We start from the raw sequence: 23,459 nt of genomic DNA on the forward strand, positions 1-23,459 counted from the left end.
CTCTAATCTTTTATTTGCTTCCCTATCCCTCACCTGAATCACAGGAGATATTTTTCTTTTTAAGGCAAAGGAATATTTAAATTAATCATAGCAAAATCATTGCCAGGGAAACAATATAATAAATGATCTTGAATGTGTAGTAGAGTGAAAACAGAGTGGTAGAAGGTGGATTTGACCTCTAATTTCTGGACACATGCATGATAAAAAGTGGAGAGGAAAGAGGTAACCTTTCATTACATTCTCTTTGCAAAAAAATAAGTGACCAACTTCTGTATAGTTTGCAGAGTCATAGTTAAAATATGTTTCATTATAATTTCCATAAAACTAATACACAACTCTACAACATTGGTGAAAATTGTATGTTGAATTCCTGAAAGTCTGATGTTCATAAGCATAATCTAAAATGTTAAGTTGAAGGCCAAGTAGAGTTCTTATTCTTCGTTTTAAATTTTGAATTGGAGTTTAAATACAATTTGTCTGTGAAATGAGTCCTTGAATACTTTCATTTAAATAATTTTTATCTCATTTTATCATTTTCATACAAATCATCCTTGCTATACGATGGTGAAGTTAAGGGGGAAATGTAAAAATTGTAGCACACATTTATTAAAACATTAGTAATATGCTAGAGAGGGAAAGAGAATGGAATACAGTCACAAAATAATAATTTAACCGCTATTTCTGAAATATGTCCAGCTGGCAGTTTTTAAATGTTAGTCTATAAAGGGCAGTCAGTACTCTTCTTATACAGTTAATATTCAGACACATTGTTTCAAATGAGTAGCTTACTCATTAAACAGATTAAGTTAAATGAACAATAATCTGAGAAGAATAGCATGGTTTGCTGTTACTTCTTGTTAGACACTCTATTGAATATTTTTGCACTTAAATTTTTTCATACATTAATTTATTTGTTTCTATTTTTAAAAGGCCAAGAAACAGTTGTGGAACAGTATAACACAGAGGCTTAAGAACAGACTTCAAATCCTGCCTCTTCTGTTTATTTGCTGTGTGACCTTGGGCACATTACTTAACTTTCCTGTGCATCGCTCTTTATTTGCAAGATAACTGCCTATCTTTAGGGTAAGTGTTAGAATTTGTAAATTAATGTATGTGACTTACTTAGAAGTGTGCTTGGAAAATAGTAGAGTTCAACACATGTCAAGATAGTTATTAAGTAACCTTCCCAGCATGACAATAAAAAGTGGACTTGATGGATTTGCCTGAATCTAGAACTCAGAGTTTAAAGCAAAAAAAAAAAAAAAAAAAAAAATTTTTATTTTATAATATTTTATCCATATGTGTAAAGCAGAGGTAAAATTAGTTAGGACTTAGAAATAGTTTGTTAAAATTATATTTCTTTAAATGAAATTCAACAGTAGCTTGTGACTGATAATAGAATAATGATAATAGCATACATGTCAGTTCATATGTGATTGCATCTTATGTCTCAGAGGGCAAGATCCTGGACAGACTGAAGAACTCAAGTTATAATGACTATTGTATGTTATTATTAACTGGAATATAATACATTACTCTGAATAGGGTAAATATTCAATGTACTCTTCTATCTCTACCTAAAACAGACCTTGTTCAGAAAAATGATTTAACTGGTGCCTTTCTCTTCTACTAAGATATGACTTCATTTTTGAAATATTTTTTGTATGTCTCTATTCATGAGTGAATATATATCTGTATGTATTTAATTTTGATATTTTAAATGATTGTTTCCAGACTCACCATGGTGTGATCTGGAGTAAATTGGGAATTCACTGTTCATGATGAACCAAAGAATATTTAATCAGTATCTCCCAAACATTCGACATTAGTGGTGGGCTGATTTTGGAAACTAAATTGAAAGGCGTTTAAGAATTCATCTGTGCTCTCCTTGTGATGTGATCACTCTTCTGTTTAATATTTCTAGTGACAGGAAAATCAGTTTCTTAAGAAAAATCCATTTGATTTTCATACTGCTTACAAAGATGGTACCACCACTTACAGGTTATCATGCTAAACTATTGGCACTTTGCCACTTAATTCCTTTAGCGTGATTATCACTGTCTACAATTTACGGAGAAGGAAATAGAGGCATACAAAGATGACGTTACTTGTCCAAAGTCACAGAGCCATCAATACATTGAAGAGCCAGAGTGAAACTGAGGCTGTCTGACGCCAACCAATCTCAGCAGTCATGATTCTAATCACTGCTTCAGCCCGCTTTCTTGAAGTCTTCTTTACCATGAGCTGACATCTAAAGGAATTATTTCTTATATCTCTACCTGCGTTCAGCCCAGAGTCTTTTTTACAGAGCTCTGAGTCTTCATTTTCCACTTAAATGGAAGGAGTCTTTTGTGGCCCAACTTAACCTCTTAGTTTTGGGGCTAACATTAGTTTCTTAGTCATGTATTTTGATATATGATAAATTAATGTCTCCTGCATAAAGTCACACACCCTCTTTCCAAAGTTCTTGACATTTAGAAAGGCAAAAAGCAAAAAAAGGCAATGATTGGCCTAATCCTTAATAAAACTGTTGCTATCCAGAATTAGTATGCCCTTTCAAGACAACTGTTTGATAATTTGCTAAGACAATATAAAATTTCACTTAGCAGCTGTAGTTAAGAATTCATGTCACATATACATATATATATGTTTTACCTTTCAATAATGGTGGCTAGTATTCACATAGATTTCAGGGTAGGGAGTATGAGAGATACTGAACAGATCTATATCAGTATTTTATTATGGAGAAAACTTTTTTTTAAGTGTTCTGAAACCTTTAAATAGGAACTCCCTGTCAGCAAAGATTACAGCAATCAAACTTCCAAAGAAATCACCTTTCTGGGAAAGAACACATTTCTGTTAACTGCCCCCATTGAAATAAATTGGATTTGGTTATCATTTTTTTTTTATTGTAAAAAGGAAGTGGTTCTCAATCCTGGCTGCACATTAAAATTTCATGGGGTAAATTTAAAAAATTAACTACATTTGCTTGGACCCGAGGAGCAAATTTAGCTCATCAAGGGTGTAGTGGACACCACTCATCCTAAATGATTTAAATGTGCCGTTAGGGTTGAGAACCGTGGCTCAACTCATGGGACAAGGTCAGCGGAATAGGAAAGGCCATTTTGTCCTCAGCAGACTAAGTACCATGGGGATTTGTTCCCCTTTCATGACTTTACAGAACTTAAAATGACTTTAGCAATTCTCCAGCATGGAAATTTCTTCTGGTATCTTGCCATGACACTTGAAAATACCACGTAACTTTAAGAAATTGAAAGAGGTGTAGCATGGGCAGAGCAGTTCTGATCAGAAACCCAGGTGATCTGGAGTCCTTTGCTTTCCATTCACTGACCTTGGAGAGAATTTACAGCCTCTCTGGCCTTCAGACTCCTCCCTAGTACCGTCTGCTAGTCTCACGCCTTCTGTCATTTTCAGAGCTCTTGAAATCTTCAGTAGTTTGCCTGGGACCACTCAGTGTCCACAGTTTTTAATCACAGGAGAAAATTTTATTTGACCTGAAGCTCCCAGGGGAATTTTTTTTAAGAGTAACCATCATTATCATGTCCTTGAAACATAAAGACCTTTCCTGTGGGCCACAGATTTTCACATCTCTAGAGAAGTAAATCTCTACTCTTACTTTTACACTAATTTTCCCCCAACGTTCAAGGATCTATACCCCATCAAAACCCCTAAAAACATCTGTTCCTCCTGCTCATTGTAGCTCAAGGAGCCAACTAGTCTGGCCCTTCTGTCACGTAAACAGAAGCCTCAAATCTGTGCTTTATGCTCTAGAACAAAGTTCAACTTTTCTATCATTCTCGGCCACCATGAGTTTGCTTCTCCACCAGCTAACTATAGCAGAAAGCAATTCAGTCATTTTTTTTCACACCAAAACTGCCAACACTTCCAATTCTCTTCTCAAAATACAATCGCAAGATTTTCTACATGCACAGTCATCAGTGAATGCTTAAGAAGTCATAAGTCAAAAGGGCAAGTAGCTTGACTGTCATATTTTCCCCTCATGGATGACATATTATATATAAAAATAGCAGCAAGTCATTCTTTATTACTTATATTACCCTTCTTGAATTTATTTGCTAAAGAAAAGCAGGAAAAGGAACAGACATTTCTCACGAAGGGCACACACTGGAAACGTACTTGGCAGAAAGCAAATGAGAAAACAGTAGATGATGTCATATACGCATCGCATCTGATCACATAGATCATATATACGCATCGCATCTGATCACATAGATCACATATATGCATTGCATCTGATCACTGATACTAGTGACATGATTTCTAATAACTTTTTACGTATTGAAAATTGCCCAAAACTCCTGCTGTGCTGTTCCTTTTGGAAAGCTGGCTGGTATGTAGTGTTTAAGTATTTTAAAACCATCCTTTGGTAGGCCTGTTCCACTTTAGCTAGAGTTATGACAGCTTAGTTAGCTTGGTTAGTTCAAAAAAAGAAGGCGTAGTTTATTCTCTCTCTCTCTCTCTCTCTCTCTCTCTCTCTCTCTCCCTCTCTCCTGCAGATACAGAATATTCGTATTTTTAAATAAAGTAAAATAGCCTATTTTAGAAATGTGGAAAGGGTGAGTTTGAATGTGTTGTTAATTTAATACACTGTCAGTGTAAATAGACTAGACATGAGAAGGGGTAATTCAGTAAAAACGTTATATTTTTGAATTAGAATTATTTTAATAATGATAATGTATTCTTATGAAATAGAATCAAGTTTTCTCTCTCTCTCTCTCTCTTTTTTTTTTTTTTTTGGTACTATAGTACATTCACAACTTGAAAGAAGCAACCACATAACTAGTCACCTCACCTATGTCCCTTTCCTGGCTGTCTGATTTATCCAAAGAACATCTCCTTGGTCAGCATTACAAACTATTTCCTTATATTCTTACACTTGTTTATTCATCTTTTCCCATGTCATGTTTTGTCATCAGAGAAGGAAAAAAATCACATTCAATTTTTCTTTCTTTTTTTTTTCCCCACTCATGCTCTATCCTAAGGTGAAAAACAGTTAAATGAAGAGTTGGTTCAAAGCTTACTTGAAATACGGATATATTATTCTCAACAAGAGCAATTTTAAATTTAAATTCCATTATCTTGTATAGAAGTTCTTTTAATTCAGTCTTGAAAACACATTTTCTAGATATGACCTGTAATTTTTTCCCTTGACTTCCGTGTTTTGCAGAAGTTCACAGATTTTGCTAACACTTTTTTTTTTTTTTTGGTTAACAATTTTAAAAGAACTGCTTTCGTGATCTAATGATTACAATTTGGTAATTAGCTGGCGTAGCATTTCAACAAGTAAGTGCTATGCTTCGGCTGGGTTAGCCAGTATTCTGGAAACTAGACTGGAGTCACAGAGATTCTGACATGGTTCTTGTCTTCCTATTCATACTTTCACTGTGGACCCCAGAGACATCTAGCTCCTGTGGTTCTGCCACAATCCACCATTCCCCAAACATCACTGAAGGCAAAGCTACAATCACATAGCTTTCCCCTCAAGCTCCTTGCTTTTCAGTCATTAACAAAAAAGAAAGAAGGAAAAATGCTAAAGGGACGGAGAAAAATCCAGTGCCTAACAGCTGGTTTCAGCAGTTTCAACTTGCGCAAGACCCCACGTTTGTGAAAACAACCCAAGAATCTTTGAACAGGATGTAATCAACCTCCGATCTGCTGAGAAACACTGCAAAAATGACTTCAGCTGCCAAAAATAATAACGTCCTTTACAGGCAGCTCTTCCTATATCTAAGGAGGAACTAGCCATACATGTGAGTTTATGCTGGTTTCAGGGCAAGCAAGGAAAAGGGCAAATCCTCCCTCCCTCCCCTGAAATACACAGTATCAGAGCCCACGGGAAGCTGGGGCCCATTTCAAAGGTGCTGGCAATACTGAGGGAGATTCACAGCCACAAAAACCTGAACAGTAAGTGACCCGGGACAAAGGGATTGTATTTGGCAGCAAATCTGTGCAGCCACGTTCCCTATGTAACCAAGCTGCCCTGTCTTGTGTAGTCAGGGCTGTTAAATACCTCTCAGTCACCAGCCCCAAACCAAATCTTTCTTCTTTTTCAAAATATTATTTGTCAGCTTCCCTTGTGAAGAGCCTGGGAGGGAATTTTCCCGAGTGATCCTTTAGATACGTTTCATCCCCAAAGCCCCGCACCTACCTCTGTGGAGCCGGGCGGGTGAGTCCGCATGGGCTGGATGCGAAAAAAGACCCCAGGGTGATGGCTTCTCCAAGTTTACCAGAAGGAAAGGACCTGGGATTCTTGTCCTTTAAGTGTCTCTAAACATGGTTTGCATAGCTGGATCTCGGCTTATCTGTGCCTTTCGGCTTTCGCTTCCATACATGGATCTGTTCCCAACAGTAACTCCAAGCTGTCGAAAAGGAGCTATCTGGCAGCTCTCCGCTTCATCCAACACATGGATGATAAAAATACACATATAGAGAGCCTTCCAGCCAGGCCCGTTTCCCACCCCACCATCCTGCCACTATGCCTTTTTGCAAATACATTTTCAGATTGGCATTTTTACTCTCCAGACGTTTAGAGAACAACCAATTTTTACCTGATTCCCACACAGAGCTGTTAGGATGTGGGTGTCCAGAGCTTTACAAAAACAGAGACATGGTTTTTGTTCCTTAGCAGGGGTTTCATCCCTAAAGAGTTTAGTGATATGTCTGAGACCTGAAAAAATGTTGGGGAATGAATGGCTGAACGGCAGATAATGTTGTAGGGGGATGAATAAGTACATGCTGTACTTCTTTACCTGGGACTCTTCTTCACCTTGTTAACACTGGATTGTTTATCTTCAAGGATAAGGTAGCAGCGGTAGGTCAAAGTCATCAGCATTTCTAGGAGAGAAGGAGAGACCGGGTTCCTATGTGAGCAGCTTCTCATTTGGGATAATTGTGGCACTTCTTACTAAGCTACCATCTAGCATATGGTTTGAGATTTAGGAAGCATTCTTTTTAATGTTAAATAATATAAACCTGAATAGAATATGAACGACTACATTTGTTAACTGTCAGGGTACTAAATGACACGTAACTGTGACCTAGATTTTAAGTGGTGGGGGTGGGACGTAGAGGGGGACAAATCCTACTCTGTATAGTAGAGAGAGGTGAGAGATATGCCCCTGGGAAGTTCCAGTGCCTTTGAAATCTAGCTTTTCAGGTTTTAAATTTCTCTCTTTTTTTCAATTTGTTGTTACTCGTGGAATAAGAGGTTAATACACACACACACACACACACACACACATCTTCCAAATAACATTTTCCCATTGGCTAACTTTTTCAAAATCATATTAAACTTCTTGTAGAGTCTCTTGCTAGGAAAATGAAGAAAAAAGAAATTTGAGGCATACAGGCATAACTCATTTTGGAATATTGAAATGGAACTGATTCACTTAAAATTTTCCGGAGGAACAAGAGAGGGACAGACAACACAAGATGAGCCAGATGATGGTTGTTGCAGGTCATCAACAGGTAAACACTTCTCAGGCTGTGAACAAACAGCTCATTATAATATCTTCTCTACTTCATGTAGGTTTCAACATTTCCATAAAAGAAAAAAGAGAGAAGGATACAAAACAGACATATTTATGGCAAGTTTGAGGACTCCTAGGTTTTAATAATCTCTGTGCAAAAGCACTAATTGCCTGGCTTTGAATTGGACTCTTGACTCTTGAAGCAGGGATGGGATTGAGATGAGCACCAATCCTGGCACAGATCAAGTACCAAGTACATGTGTCCTGAGTTCCTGAGGGAATAAATGGTAAGTGAGAAGGCAGGAATCCCAGGTGGACAGAAGTGCTGGGGTGAAAGCCGGGAAGCAACATGGTACAGAATCTGTTTGGCTAATTGTGAGGGGTCCACTTCGGCTGATTCTCGGGGTGATTGAAGGGGACAGTGGAAACCCAAAGTGTCTCAAGTGGCAGGCTCAGGATTTTGGTTTGGGGTACATTAAATGGAAGAGTTAGGGCACTGTTAAAGTTGCTGCTTTTTATAAGATCTTATTTTCCTCCTTGATAAGATTTGATGAAAATACAAAATTCATCAAATTGTACATCTGAAATATGTGTAGTTTACTGTACAGGAATCATACCACAATAAAGGAGTTAAAAGTAAAAAAAAATCGAATAAAAGATTTGATGGTAATAGAATACTAGAGCAGTCATAGCAGCAAATGTTTACAGACGCAGACAGGTTGGTGGATTCGCTGGAATTTGGCACACTCTGGGAGGAAATACTTATATGTCTTCTTTGCTCCTAAAGCAATGTCTTGCTCTAAGTTAACTGTTGAATTTCACGTGTTAGCAGAGAAGAAGGAAATGGTGGAGAGGTGTAGCATGTGTTATCACCGATCAGAATGAAGTGCTGGGGCTTCGGAAAGTTTGAAAATTGATCTGCCAAGGTAATACAGTTGCTTGCTCTTTAAATTCTGCCCAGGGCACTGGAAAGCAGAGACCTTGTCCCTAATAGAACAGATTGCATCCAGAAGGTCTCTTAAATAATTCTAAGAGCTCTGTATAACAAGGATATCTCTTTCCCTTGCCGTCCTTGTGGCTAACATGATTGATTATCTGTGTTACGTATCTTTGTATTGCAGGTTACATGATCTGCTGGTTTGGAGTCATTATTAGAAATTTGGCTCTGAGCTGGCAGTACTCAGAGAGATGATTTTGGGTAAATCCGTCTCTTTGGTCCCTTCACAGGGCTTGACTGTGCAGTTCTGTGCCACTTGCAAATGATAGGCCCTCTTGTCTTCACTTCTTTCCAAACTCCTGTCCCAGGACCTGCGAGAAATATTTCATTACTATTATTATTTGTAAGGAAATTTTTCAAGCTTCTACTTACAAGCCCCTGAACAAAAGAATGGAAAGCCTAAACTGGTCTCAGATTCCTCCTGCTTCCGAGGTCTATAGCCCGTCACAGAGTCCGATGGCACGCTTTGCCTTTATGTGACACACATGGTCCTCCCTCCAGGGTGGGCGTGGGACATTCTAATTATCAGACAATTTAGTTCTGTAGCTAATTTTAAAAGTAAAGCAAAGCAAAACAAAATATGTAATATAGTGTTTATGTAATTCAGTGTTCTATTCCTAAATAAATGAATTTCTAAAGAAATAAATAACTTCCTAAAGAAATATTAAGACAACATCCCTTAATCCATTCAGGTTTTGCTATTATAAAGATTATTTGTCACCAGATACTGAGTATTAAAAAATCAGTGCTTAAAAGCCATACTAATTTTAATAATGTATCATTTAAAGTCTATACTAATTTCCTATATAGACAGCCTCATTAAGCATGATTATGTCCATGGGCTTATCTCTACAGAACAGGCAGAGACGTTAATGCTAAAATAAAGTACAATGAAGAAGTGTTGGGTTTTTTTTTTTATTTTATTTTTCATTGACGTGTAGTTGATTTACAATGTTAGTTTCAGGTGAATAGCAAAGACATTCAGTTATACATACACACATATATATATATTTTTTTTCAGATTCTTTTCCATTAGAGCTTACTACAAGAAATTGAATGTTGACATATGTTCTATTGAGTTACAGTAGACAGAGCTGGAAGAAATGAATCAAAATAAAGGGTAAGCAATTTTAAGGTACTTTGATGAGAATTGTTGGACAATGGAGTGGAGAGAAAACATTGGAATGAATGCCTAACCATTCTCTCTCAACAGCCTAGCTGGATCTCAGGGAGTAATTTTTGGGGGAGAAGGTGACTTAAAGGCACTGATGAATGAGCTAGTTGGAACCAGACTGAGTAAGGCCAGTAAGGCTGGTACTAACTTGGGGGAACTGAGTGGTGATGATGAGGCTGAAAAGACAGGGAAACATTTCTCAAAACACACTGGGCCATTGACTCCAAATAAAAATCAAGAGCCTTTGCAAAAAATTGCATGTTACTAAACATTTCTTAGGAACTAACCATGTCTGGAACCTCATTACAACCATCTAAGTCCATAAATTATTGTTTATGTTGTCTACGCTATTCTATTAACACAGGAAAAAGGCACAGGTGAATGTTTAGCAAAATGGACAGACATTACATGAAGATGTGTATTTTTCCAAATGAGAGCTTGTCTGACTTAAGATAGTTTAGAACTATCTACGGGGTACTTTAATGAGACTGCTTTCTGAATTAATCAGTTTCAATCAATCACTCTGCTTTTCTTCAGTCTTTTTAGCCTGCATGTAAAATTTTAAGGACAGTAGAGGGAGAGAATCTCTGGACTAAAAACTCAACAGATTTCTTATCTACAAATACAGGAAAACAGAAACTACAGCTCTTTGATAACAGCGTTAGTCACTATGATTTGTTTTTGACTTGTTAACAGAGTCAGATAACACTGGGAAGTGTAATAAGCTGTTTCAAAGGATCCCCCTGCTTGTGCATTTACCTCAAGGATATAAAGAGGCAAATCTTAAAGCCATGTATTCTGATCGAGAGAGCTGGAAATGGCAGCGACCTGATATGAAGCAATCAAGAACTGAAGGGTTATTTTGAATGAGAGGTGTTGTCCAGCTGTGAGACTGAGTGATGGCAGCTGAGAATAAGTGCAAACACAGTCAGCAGTGACTCCAGGTATGAAGGTATCATGAATCCATCTTGTTCTCCGTCTTTTTCTGCTGCCACATTCACACTGCGTCCGTAGGTTGCAGTGTTGTCTGCAGAGGAGGAAGAAAGTTCTTCAGTTTATTCTTATACTTAATGACAGCTTCTGAACTGTCATGATTTGAAATTATAATGGTACAGATGGCTCTTTCAGATAAAAGAAACAATATATCCCAGAGCCAAATTGTATATTGGACAGATGCGAATGCTTCATCATTAAATGATCTTTAATATGCTTTGCCTCTGCAGTCTGCCTTCAATGTTTATATTAATTTTTCTCCCTTTTCTGCAGTTGTGCAGCTTTGAGCAAAATCATTCTATTCTTCCTTGTCTCTACCGGTGTTATTATTTTACTGGTATAGACCATAGGAACTGCTGAATAAATATTTATTGTTGAACAGCCTAAAATTACAACATTTATATTTGGATACCCCTTTAAGAGTTGGCAGAGCACTTTAGCATACCTTATTTAATTGAACTTCACTGCAACACAATATATTGTCCAAAATATGTGGTTTTTTTAAGCCTCATTATTTTACAGTCGTACTTCAGATATCACACATATCACAGACACAGAAAGACAGATGGACACTTACCTATGTAAGCAGTTTTCCCCAAACTTATACTTTGTGCTTTGTTTTAGGATTTCCATATCAATATAATATAAAAAAAAAACCCTCCTCCTATTTATATTACAAAAAAGACCGTTTGATGATTCAGAAATCTTTACTTTCCTTTTTTTTTTCCTATAATTATGTAAAGCACTGATTGGGCCAGTTACCACATGGAATACGAATATGAATAAGATGAAATTCTTGACTTCGATGAGATTTAAAGTCATTGGCTTTCTTCACCCAGTTCTTCCCAACCAGCACTCTCACTAGACAATTTCAGTTGGAAAAAAAAAGGCAATTATTTTAGAACCTGGGGAGGCAAGCTGGAGTCTGGGCAGACTACACTTGTTGGGGAATTGTTCTGATTATGCTGAAATGTACAACACTCTTTTTCATCCAGTTGCCTTTAGAATGCAAAAGGCAGAGGCAAATGATTCAGAGCACAATCAGGGGGTCCAGAGTATTGAAACCCTTCTCTTAACAACAATGCCAAGTTCTTTTATTTGTTCATGAAACACTTGAAAAATGAGAAAGAACAATAGGCTTTCAGGAGAGAACAGAGAGCATTGACTCCCAATGCTTTCATTAACCCAAAGAGGATGTTACAATGCATAGAAATGTTAAATCTCTCCAAAAAAAAAAAAAAAAAATCAATGAATGACACATCTGGTTGCAGCTTACTCGACCTTGATTTAAAAATCATTTGCAATCTTAAAGAATTGTTCTGAAGGATAAAAAAAAAGTATTTGAGTTTCACCTGCTGAGTGTTAATGCATTTGAAATATTGAAGGGGAAGCTGTCATAGGGAAAGGGAACATCTGTACCACCAGCTACACTCTCTCAAACAAAACTCATAATGTATTCGTACGGAAGTATGATCTATGGAACACTAATCGTGTTAAAATACATGTGTGATCCTGTAGGCTTGAGATGTGTCAGGTCTGACCATGAGATAAAATACCACTAACTGGTATTCATACCGCATTTTCCCACGGAGGACCCTAGAGCAAGCTCTGGGTACAACTCAATCTTCTTGTGTTGTTTGAAATTTCAGCCAGTATGCTCTAACACATCCAGCACCCTGTAAAGTGATCAGGACTCACTGTGGATGAAGCTTTTAGGGATTTCGTTTCTTGTTGCCAGCCTGGAGAACACGAGGGTAATGAACCCTGCACCTAGGAAACCCGTGACCCTGGGCCACGTCTCCATGGAGTTTTGCTACATGTAGGTAGGACATCATTCAATTCCCTGGCCCCAACATCGCTACACTCCATTTAGTGCTCTGCCAAGGAACAGATTAAAAGGCACAACTTTTAACTCCATCCCTCCTTTGAAAGTTCCGGCGTCTTTACTCAGAAATGGTAGAGGATTTATTCCAAAATGAAAAGCTGGTGCAAGGGGCTACTTACGACTTTCTAGTATTACAGCAACATTTTATAAAAACTTGCTCTGTTTAAAACAGTTATATTTCACATCAAGATTGTTATTTTAGGGTTGAGATGCCATGTTAAGAGAACCATTGGGTCCTTATGATATGAGGATTTATGCAAGATAAAGCAATTCGTTGCCATGGGGATCAGTAAATAGTCTTGATCTGGGATACTCGTTCCCACTGCCAAGACATGGGTGGGAGAAGGTGGTTCCCACAGATTGTTTTCTCTAGACTAAAAATACAGTATGATTTCTATTAAAGGGCAATTAAAAAAATTTCTCAGTGGTTTAGCCTCAAGGAAACATACCCTATCATTTTCAGAGCAATTAAGCAGTGAGCTCACTATCCAATATTTTGAGATTGTATTTGTATGCAATATTAATTATCCTCATGCTATGGCATGTCAAAGGTGGTATGGCAACTGCAGCTTTTTTTAGTGCTGTTTCACATGGTCTTAAAAAAGAAACAGTTTATGGAGATACATGCATTACAGACATAAATTACTTCTTTTTAAGGGTGACAGCATAAACTTGGCGCATTGACGTTAACTTTAAAGTTGTTTTGGTTTGCGAAACATTGCTCCAAATGGTTGTGGTGAATATGAATTCTATTAATACTGCTTTTAATGCCTCTAGTCAAGAAAGCCAAGGCACTATCATCTTTTTCCTGTAGTTTATTGTTAAACAACATGTCAACATAAATTTAATTAACCTGCATATACAGAGGAGGCTATGGAATTTGCCAAGTGATTTTGCCACCAGTCATTTTGCCTGATGCATTTTACAATCTGGTGAAATAGGCAGGGCTGGTAATTAGTTACCAGTCTCCTTTTGTATGATGAGGTTGAGGATTAAAGAGATTAAGATGCCTGCCTAAAGCTACATAGAAAATAAGTGTAAGATTGAGCACCAGGTTCCAAAATGAAAACTGCTCTCCCTACTCTTCTGTGGTATTAAGAAAACACGTTTCATTGCTTGCAATCACTCCTGTAAGCTCTATCATTACATCACCGAGACTTAGGGGTTTAACTCTGTGACAATTAGCACTAAAGTATCATCCAAATACTGAAAGTTTGGTTGAACTAAATAGCAGTTAAATATAATTATCCATTGGCTGGGCTGGATATTATCCATGGTCCTATAAATTAGGGAATTTATCTTAAGAAAATTTGACACACATTGAAAGGAACTAATTTTCAGTTTCATTATAAACTCCGCCTAAATCAAGTTTTAATTTTCCGCTTACAAGGTGAGTTTCCTTTTTCTTCTTCTTCTTCTTCTTTTATTTTTTAATTTTTTAAAAAATTTTGCCCCAATGACCTCCCGTGGCTTGTCAGCCTCAGAAAGTTTATCATCCTCCAACTTCACCTATTTTTTGGCAGTACTTGGATGGATGTCAAGAGAATACAGCCAGGTTTAAAAAATTATTGTTATTATTCCTCATGCTGTCTTCCTTTAAGGCATGGTCTTTACATAGAGTATTTGTTGGGCTGTTTCCAGTTTTAAATGAGTGTAATTCACTAGGGGATCAACACTAACTAAAGAACTAAAGCATATACTTGTTGATTGACTCTGCGTGGGGAGTTCTAGAGAACGTGCTTTCCTACTCTGCGACATCACTCTTTTCCAGGCAGGCTTATTCTTTCCTGAACATCATTTATAAAAGCTGTTACTCGACTTGATAAGGAATTCATTCTTCTCTTCTGCCCCTCAGGAGAGACATCTGCTGGTTCCTGCTACCTAGGTCCCCAGAGTTAAATGTTCCATGTTGCTATCAGCTTCCTCATCATCTTACCCTTCATTCCTACGAGCCACTCCCATGACCTTCCGTAATTTTTACTTTCTCCTTAAATTATTATGTTGGCTTTCTCATGTTTGCCACCAGAGAATCCTGCTTGCAACAGAAGAGTGAAAAGAAAGTGTTTTAATGAGTGCTGTTCCCACATTTGAGCAATACTGTAAAATAACCAAAGATTTTTTTGTCATTGAGCATTATTTATTATAGCCATATTATAGTTTTACAAAGTTACTACCATTCATTTGCTGAGATGTTGGACATTTTGCCTGAGTCACACTGTTTTTCAGACCCCATTTAGGGGGAGGGGGCCCAAATGAAATGTATTTGTTTACCAGCGCTCCCTACGATCTTTATATTTGGAGCAGTGGATCCCAAACTATATCAGACTCAGCTTGATTTGAGATGCACCAGTTTAGAGAGCGCATCACTTAACCAGGCTCATTTAGGAGACAGAGAAGCTGAAGTTCTGGTTGCCTGGGTAATTCTCTAGGTCAAGAGAATTACCAAAAGTCAAAAGTCATCTAGCCTTTTCTCCAGTCTAGGAACCTGTTTGCTCTGTTGATTGAACTACTCTGATCAGATTTATAATGTCTCTTGTCTGCAGTGAGGCAGGTACGAAATCCATTCCGAGGTTGGGGGTGAGTTGTTTTTCCCTCCTGCTCACCACTTACTAATCTGTCACGGCATGAAGACGTGCTTGGCAAAAAAACCATGTTCTTGGTGAGTGCATTTGTTCCCAACAGAGCAGTAGTATTTTCCTCTCAAAGATCAGCATCACGTGACTGTGAAGCAGCGTCTTTCATACTCTTGAAACCACGAGGGTTAAGAAATTATGGGAAAGTGTGAAAACGGGTGGCTCCCACTCCCACTGCCCCTAGCAGTTAAAGCTCAGCTGACCTCCCATCTCTCCCAGTGCTGTATATTTACAGTAATCCCAGTTCCTGGGAAGCCTTTGTTCAGTTCAGGGTCAGAAAATGAACACAAGCATCATCAGATCCCCGCTTTATCCCTGCTCCTTCTTAACATGTTAAAGGAGGAATGCTGACAACTCACGAGAAAATAATGCAGTTGAAAACTTCTCATTTTCTCCTATCCAGTCCGCTTCTTCTCCTGTGTTCCTGTGTCAGGAATGATCACAATGATTTGCATGATGTCCTGGGTTTGGAAGCAAGCTCTCCAAACTGGTTTTGGTTTCTGTGCCTCCTATCTGGAGTTCCTCCTATCTTCCCTCCATATTGTCTCCAATATGATCTTTACTAAGCTTTCATCTGATTTTATCACTGCTGATTTAAACCTTTCATGGGTTTCCCAGAGTTTTGTGATTACTCTCAAATTCCCCAGCTCGCTATACAAGTTCTTGCCTGCTTTGGCACCTGCCTGCTTCTTTTGGTTCATCTTCCAACCCTGTCTCACAAACACCTTCCGCTCTGGTTGTGTTAAACTATTTGCCTCTTTTCTCAAAGATTCCACAGGTGTCATTCTCTCTGCTTAAAACCTTCTTGATATTTTTTTCTGTACCCATTTAGATTTTCATTCTTCAAGGCCAAGTTTTTAAAAAGAAACCCTTGTGATCTCTTAATGATAAAGGTGTTTTTGCCTCTGTGTCTCCGAAGCATCTTCAGAAGCTATTTTAGCACTTGTCACTCAAGATGACATTGTTGGTATGGCTCTGTGTCCTTCCACTAGATGGGCAACCCTAGGAAGGGGAAGAACGTGTCACTTTATCTTCAGATGCTCAGGCACCTAGTCGTGTGCATGGAAAATAGCGATCAAATTTGCTTTCAAGAGTTAAAGAAGAAATTGCATAAGTCAATAAAACAAGTAGGTAGATGACATAAAGAAACATCTGAAGTCTGCCAAGAAGGCCAACTTGCAAAGCACCCTTTCCCACAAGCAATTCCTTATCGCTAAGTATGTCCTTTTGCAATCTTACCTTCAATCTTTCCATCTTGCTGAAACCACACTTTTCAGACCCAGCCTGCTCACTCTCCCTATGACTCTAGGTGAGGCTCATTTCCCTCTTTAATAAACATCTGTTGGGTATCATGTACTCTTTTTTTTCTTTTTTTGGATCTGCTGTTTTATTGGGCCTGAGTGGAAGCACACTCAGTTTTTTTTTTTTTTTAATTGAAGTATAGTCTGTTTACAATGTTGTGTCAGTTTCTGGTGTACAGCATATTAGTTCAGTCATACATAGGCATACATATATTCATTTTCATATTTTTCATTATAGGTTACTACCAGATATTGAATATGGTTCTTTGTGCTATATAGTACAAACTTGTTGTTTATCTATTTTATATATAGTAGTTAGCATCTGCAAAGTTAGTGTCTGCAAATATTGAACTCCCAATTTATCCCTTCCCACTCCCTTCTCCTAGTAACCGTAAGTTTGTTTTCTATGTCTGTGAGTCTGTTTCTGTTTTGTAAATAAGTTCATTGTCTTTTTTTTTTTTTTTTTTAGATTCCACATATAAGTGATATCATATGGTATTTTTCTTTCTCTTTCTGGTTTACTTCACTTACGAATGACAGTCTCCAGTTTTGTCCATGTTGCTGCAAACAGCATTATTTTATTATTTTTTAGGTATCGTGTACTCTTAACTAACCTATCTCATTTCCCTGAACCAATTAGCTCACAATTTCCGTCTCTTCTGATATGCTCTTCCCAATTAATTAGAAAAGGAAGTAAATTCCCATTAGTATTCCTCTATCTAAATATGGAACTTATCAACCACTTCCTTAGCCTGAACTATGGGCAGCTCCATTGCTTCATTTGGCTACGGCATGTAGAGGAGAAAATGAGAGCTGCAGGTGCAGAGACCCAAGTGTGAAACCAGTCTTCCCACTTTCTTTCGTCATGTAGGCAGGGTGTGTTACCTCCTCTGAAAGGTTGTGGATTAACAGTGTCTTTTATAAGCAGTTTTGATAGTAGGAAAAGATGAGGTTTGCAAAGCCTCTAATCCCTGCCTAACACATAGTAGATTCTCTGTTGATCAGCAGTAATTATTGATGTTAATATGAAGACTCTTTCCACTGATATTGGATGTACTGAATTTTATTTGGTTTCACACTCCTAACCATAATCTTTTTCAAATTGAAGTATAGTTGATTTACAATATTATGTTAGTTTCTGGTGTACAGCATAGTGATTCAGTTATACATATATATTCTTTTTCATATTCTTTATCATTATGGGTTATTGCAAGCTATTGAATATAGTTCCCTGTACTAAACCATAGGACCTTGTTGTTGGTCATAAAAAATAAATCAATATTTTTAATATTGAAATAAATATTCAAATCAATCAAATTAAATAGAGTATGTGAGATGAGAATCTCTGAGTTCTAAATAGTATAGAGATATTTTCTTGCAGTTACAATAACATTATGTAAAATGATGTGAATATTGAGATCTCTTGATTTCTTGATTGGAAAGGTTTTTGTTATTGACCTTCCAATATAGATGTGGACGTAAATGTGAAAGACAGCAGAAGCTCCAGGCCTGAGGGTTTGCCTGTATTATCCTCCACTTTGCCTATTTACTTCATCCTTTCTTGCCATGATTTCCATGGCTCTGTGATCTCCTAATTTAGTACTCACTATTCTTACTTTTGCTCATATCTGGCCCTCATCATTAGTAAGAGGGCTTTATTGAACTCACTTCTCTGGGCTTACTAAATTCAATATCTCATACACACTACCACATATAAAATAGATAAACAGCAAGGACCCACTATATAGCACAAGGAACTATATTCAATGTCTTGTAATAACATATGACGGAAAAGAATCTGAAAAGAAAAAATATGTATGTATGTGTATGTATAACTGAATTGCCGCTGTGTGATACACCTGAAACTAACATTGTAAATCAAGTATACGTCAAAAATCAAATTAAAAGAAAGAAAATGAGAAAAAAAGAAAATTAATTTTTCATAGCTAATGGCTGACCTTTTACTTTATTGATATGTATCTTGTTGATTAAAGTTTCAAGTAAAGTCCTTTAAAGAAATATATTCATTCTCCCATGTTTTTCTTAAAGAGTTATGTAGCACTTTTTTTCCCATGCTGATTCTTTTCCACTTGCCTCCTTGGATCCATTCTTCCCTCTTCTGTATCCTGCTCAGTAGCCTGGGAAATCAACCCCAAGAACAGACTCACCTGAATTTTCTTGCCCTCTGGCTTTCACGAGGGCTCAGTCAATGAGAAGCACTGGAAAGATACTGAAGGCTGGGAGAAGAGGTGGATTGGTTACTGGATTCCTCTTGCCACACCAGCTCACTCCTTGACTGGCCACAATCCTGGTGGAGGCTGCCCTTCTTTTGGCCATGACTGCTGTTGGACAGATCCACATCCACAGCTCCATCCCCCACTAGGCTTCCCTGACACTGTTTCTTCTCCTTATTACCTTATGTGTAGGCATGGAAGAGCTTTCATGATATCAGACATCCTGAACACTTGTCTCTTCTTTTTGGTCCCTGAACCCTGCCCCAACATATATAAAAATCTCCTTCCTAAAATCCTTTTCAGTTAAATCTTTCCTGCTGGGATCTTCCTGATTCCGTTTCAGTATATCCTCAGTGCCAGGAAAAGATATTTGCTTGCTGGGATTTGGCTCTAAGGGCTCACAGTGCCCCAGTGAGGGGATGAGGTTACTTGTTAAGTGATGATACTGAAGTCTATAAGTAGTTAGATTCCTTGCCCAGGATCACATGGCTGGTCAATTCCTAGTCAATTCTTTCAAATATTTATTGAAACATAGAATTAGGCAGTGGAGATAAAGATAAAGCATAGCCCCTGCCCTTAATAATTTGCATTTTAGTATAAAAGAGAGATGCATAACCCAATATTTAAAATACAGCAAGAGTAATGCCCAGTGCTAAGCTAACTGGAGTAGGAAGGCCTGATTTAATGTAGGCTTTGCAGATGGAACCAAAAGATGAGGTGGGGGAAAAAAGATGGTTATTTGAGTAGAGTGCAAAGCATGCCTTCAGTCTGTCATCTCTTACCATTTTTCTTGCTGCAGCTCTGGGATCAGAGGCTAGTCCGAGCCCCATTTGTTTTCTCCTGGGCTGCTGTAATGGCCATCTGTGAAGTAGTACATGATCTGTACTTTCCTTCATCTAATCCATTCCCTAAATTGTGGTCAGCACAATCTTTCCAAATGCAAATCTGAGACAATTCTCTGCTTAAAAGTATGCAATGACTCTGAGTTCTCCTTAGGATAAAGGAAAGGTATGACTAACAAGCGCTTACATCGACTGGTTTCTGCCCCATCACCGACTTTATCTCTGACTACTCACCTCTTTTCGTTTTAACCTATATAACCTTCTTTGAGCTCCTTTAAAATGTAATTCTCCTCCCACCACAAGACTTTTGCACATACTGTTCCCTATCTTTAAAGGCTCCTCTGTAACCCCTGCTGTTTATCTGGTAATTTCTATCTAAACTTAAAACATTAGCTAGAAAATCAGTTCTTTGAGGAAGGTACTTCAGAAAATTGCCAGACCAGGTGAGGCCCCCATTTTAGGCGTTCCTAACACCCTATGGTTACTCTTTGCAGCATTCATCCTGACTAATGAAATTAAATGTGTTCATTTTAATATTTTTCATTCCTGGAGAACTAGTATGATTTCCTTTTCTTCACCACCTATCCCCAGTATTAGATCCAATGCTGTACTGATGGTAAAAACTCTATAAATAATTTTTGAATGAATATGTGAATGGTTATCAGGAAGACCTGGACTCTGAGAAAGTATTATGCATTAGGGGAATGTGCATGTAATCTGAAGTGATGAAAAATGCGGTTGGAGGAGACGACTAAAGCCAAATCCTAAAGGGTCTTAAATGCGTAATAAATTTGGACTTCTGTTAAGTGTGATAAGCACTTTTTTAAGCTTGGACTTCAGGTTTGTTGACGGGCTGAAGAATGGATTGGTGGAGAGAGAAGCTGGAGTCACGCAGACCAATTAATGGGCATATGCATTTATCTGGCAGAGGAAAATTAAGAGCATACATCAAAGTTGCCCTTCTCAAATTGGCTCCATATCATGATCACCTGGATAGCTAATAAAGCCCATGGAGGCGCAGGCTCCTTGAAGTGGGATAGCGTGTGGGCCTTTGTATCGTCACCAATGCAGATTTCTCCAGGGGATTCTGATGGCCATACATTTGAGAACCACTGATGTAAAGAGACAGCAGTGGGATGTAGTCTTGATAAAGTTGAATGATTAGAGATTGAGGGGGTGGACCCAAGTGAGGAATCCATATTCACTTTCAGGTCATTGGCTATGATGACCCGATGACCAGTTCTGCCATTGGCTAAGATGAGAAGAGATTATTAGCTCTACATCTTTATTATTGGGATGAGAGTCAAGTGTACTGTCCTTGTTGTACTGGTGTCTGTCCTCTGCAAAGTCTATCCCAGTTGGTCAGTGAAAAGTTGGGGTCAGAATCCCTCCTGACATCACAGAAGAGATTATTATAGAACTCAGATTTTCTAATTTCCAGTCCATGATAAGGGCTTACAAATCACAAGTGCTATATTACATGCATCTTAGAATATACTTAGAATATTTTTCCCTCTAAATGTATTGTTGCTCCACTGTCAACTTGATTTACCCGTGAAAGAAAGCGTTTAACCTCATTGTAGTGTTTTTGATTTTGCTGGTTTAAGTATTTGCCCATTTGTTGCCAAATCTTTTATGATTGATAGAAGTTTAGTATTAGCACCCAAACTCTGGATAATAACTTTTGTGAAAGATCAACTGAGAAATTATTTGTACATCATCAGATTTTAAAGAGGTACCCACACACTAGCATGGTGTTAATATTTGCCAATCTTTAATGGTACATTACAAATTTTAAAAAATGTGTTGCAGATTTACTATTAGCTTGAGACATTTTTAATGCCTGGAGAATGGTAGCATTTTGAAGTGTGTCTTTTAATATTAAATACTAGACTGGGCAATATCCAGGAGCAGGAATTGGGAAAGGTTGAAAGATGCAATGGTCTGGGTTTTGGGTTTTTTAATATTCCTGTATTTAATTTTATACAGGATAACTTACCCTAAATATATTTTAAGTGAAATATTAAAATGTCCCTTCATTTGTCAAAATGAGAGACAACCTGGAGTACAAGAAAGGACTTGGGTTCAAGTCCAGACACTGGTAACTCTGGGACCTTGGGATAATCACTTAACCCTCTTTGCTTGTCAGTTTCCTCAGTTTTAAAATGATAATGACTCGTCTCTAAAAATCCCTTCTGGTTCTACAGTTCTGAGATTCTAGGTTTTATCAACTGAATGTCTGCATAGTTTTTAATAGCAATGTGATTTAATGTGGGAACATCTGTTACAGCCTATAACATATTTTGCCGAGTCCTTGACCTTAATTTTGCTACATCAGATGCTCCTTCACAGATTCTACTCTGCATTTTACCAAAGGGACATCAGTTATGCTTGAGTCTTGAAAAGTGTCAATCTGACTCAAAAAAAATATGCCAGGTTTGTTAACATTACCATTAAATGACTTTTTAATTAAGGTTGTCAATACTACCAGTGATACAGTTCAGTGCTATTTTAGCATTAGAAATTACATGAACTTCTCATTCACATTTTTATTTTTATACTTATTGCAAAAATAAAAGTATTTTTGTTAACAGCATCATACTTTTTCTAAATAAACATGAATTGAAAAATAATTCTGGGACACATATATTAAAATATTCATTGGATTAATATACTGCTTCTTCATTTCTTCTAATAAACAATATTCCCTTACTAATAATTATATGCTATTTCTATTATTAATCTAGAAAATTGTTTCTTCCTACTGGAAGTGTTTTTTTATGATTTTCTAATTATAGGAAGAAGAGAATAGTTTGGGCCATAAAATCCCCCTGATGTTCATTTACTTGAAATTAAGGTGATGGAAATAAGTTTTTTTTTCAATCTTTGTTTTTACTATTTGCTAAGAATATATCTCATTCAGAGAACAAGTGCATCCTGCTATGGTTAATTATTAAGCCAAGGCAAATCTTTGATTCCAAGGCAAAGAAAGGATAATAAAAGAAGCGGCAAACAGGTAGCCTGTTAGCCTCAGTGCACTTCAGTGTTTTGCTCTGAGTCTGTTTTCCAATCTGCAGATGATGGTGGGGAAGGGATGGTATAGCAATCACCTTGTAAAATGTACTGAAAATTATTTGAGATAACAGTATAGCTCTTGACCCATAGTTGTAGTTATTCAGAAACATTTATGATTTCATGATTAATTTAATATGCATAATAAAGTTACACATAAGAGGGTTCCCTGGGGTTAGGCTATTTTATAATTGCATGTTAGAAACATTCATTTTGTTTTATCTCATGCTCTCTCCTTTACAGCAAGTTAATGTCAATAAGCATTTTGGACTCCCTAATGCTGTCTTCCTTCCTTTTGTTTCTGGTACTGTATTATTGGCCATAATTATCATATATTTTCAGCAGCTGTGGATCAAGTGTTGATTTTCTCTCCCAATATAATGTAGCCTTTACAAAGGTGCTTTCCACTGTAGCCTTTTTGATTAACCTTGTCCTTATTTATTCTTAGATGCCCTTGATAACTCCATAAAAAAACTTGAAAGTGTCATCAAACATGTATCCTTGTAAGAAATAAATAGACAATATTAATAGATAACATTTTGCAAAAGAAATTCTAGCAAACATAACGGAGATATGTGATACCTTTTTCTGATTCTTTTACCCTACTATATCACTGTCTTCTCTAATTCCTTTTTCCCAGGGTAGTCTCTGGTCTCAGCCTGTCTGCATTGGGTGCCTCACTGAGCCACCTGGGGTCTTCTGCTCCCACAGAGCTGTGTCTGCCGTGCTGGTGCTTGGAGAGTCCAGGTACCTCTTGGAGAAGGGTGGAGGCAAGTGACAGACGGAAGGGGAACAAACATATGCACTTGCATTGTAC

At 37.5% G+C, this 23,459-nt stretch overlaps 1 protein-coding gene and 1 long non-coding RNA gene across 14 annotated transcripts in view; one reads left to right on the forward strand and one right to left on the reverse strand.

Annotated features, from left to right (window-relative positions):
* SLC8A1 (solute carrier family 8 member A1) overlaps positions 1-6,359 on the reverse strand; it is a 394,897-nt gene extending 388,538 nt beyond the window's left edge. For 7 of the 11 annotated variants that reach the window (XR_012511892.1, XR_012511893.1, XM_045504834.2 and 4 more), the window contains exon 1: positions 6,191-6,311. Coding sequence is in view for 1 of the 11 variants with exons in the window: in XM_010967683.3 (XP_010965985.1) it covers positions 6,191-6,220 (30 nt within the window). In the remaining 10 variants the exon portion in view is untranslated. Of the gene's footprint in view, positions 1-6,190 lie in introns of all 11 variants that reach the window. The other 4 variants (XM_010967683.3, XM_045504839.2, XM_010967691.3 and 1 more) reach the window with 4 other exon arrangements.
* LOC123612042 (uncharacterized) lies at positions 1-23,459 on the forward strand. 3 transcript variants are annotated; one of them, XR_012511900.1, is made up of 6 exons: positions 1-5,946; positions 7,571-7,798; positions 8,341-8,437; positions 9,530-9,628; positions 10,379-10,626; positions 23,283-23,459. It is a non-coding gene; the product is annotated as an uncharacterized LOC123612042 (long non-coding RNA). The 3 variants fall into 3 exon arrangements; XR_006719200.2 differs by lacking the exon at positions 23,283-23,459 and having other exon boundaries at positions 10,379-11,015; XR_012511901.1 differs by lacking the exon at positions 23,283-23,459 and having other exon boundaries at positions 8,344-8,437; positions 10,379-11,015.

This window comes from Camelus bactrianus, chromosome 15 (genome assembly GCF_048773025.1).
Source record: "Camelus bactrianus isolate YW-2024 breed Bactrian camel chromosome 15, ASM4877302v1, whole genome shotgun sequence".
NCBI classification, from domain to species: domain Eukaryota; kingdom Metazoa; phylum Chordata; class Mammalia; order Artiodactyla; family Camelidae; genus Camelus; species Camelus bactrianus.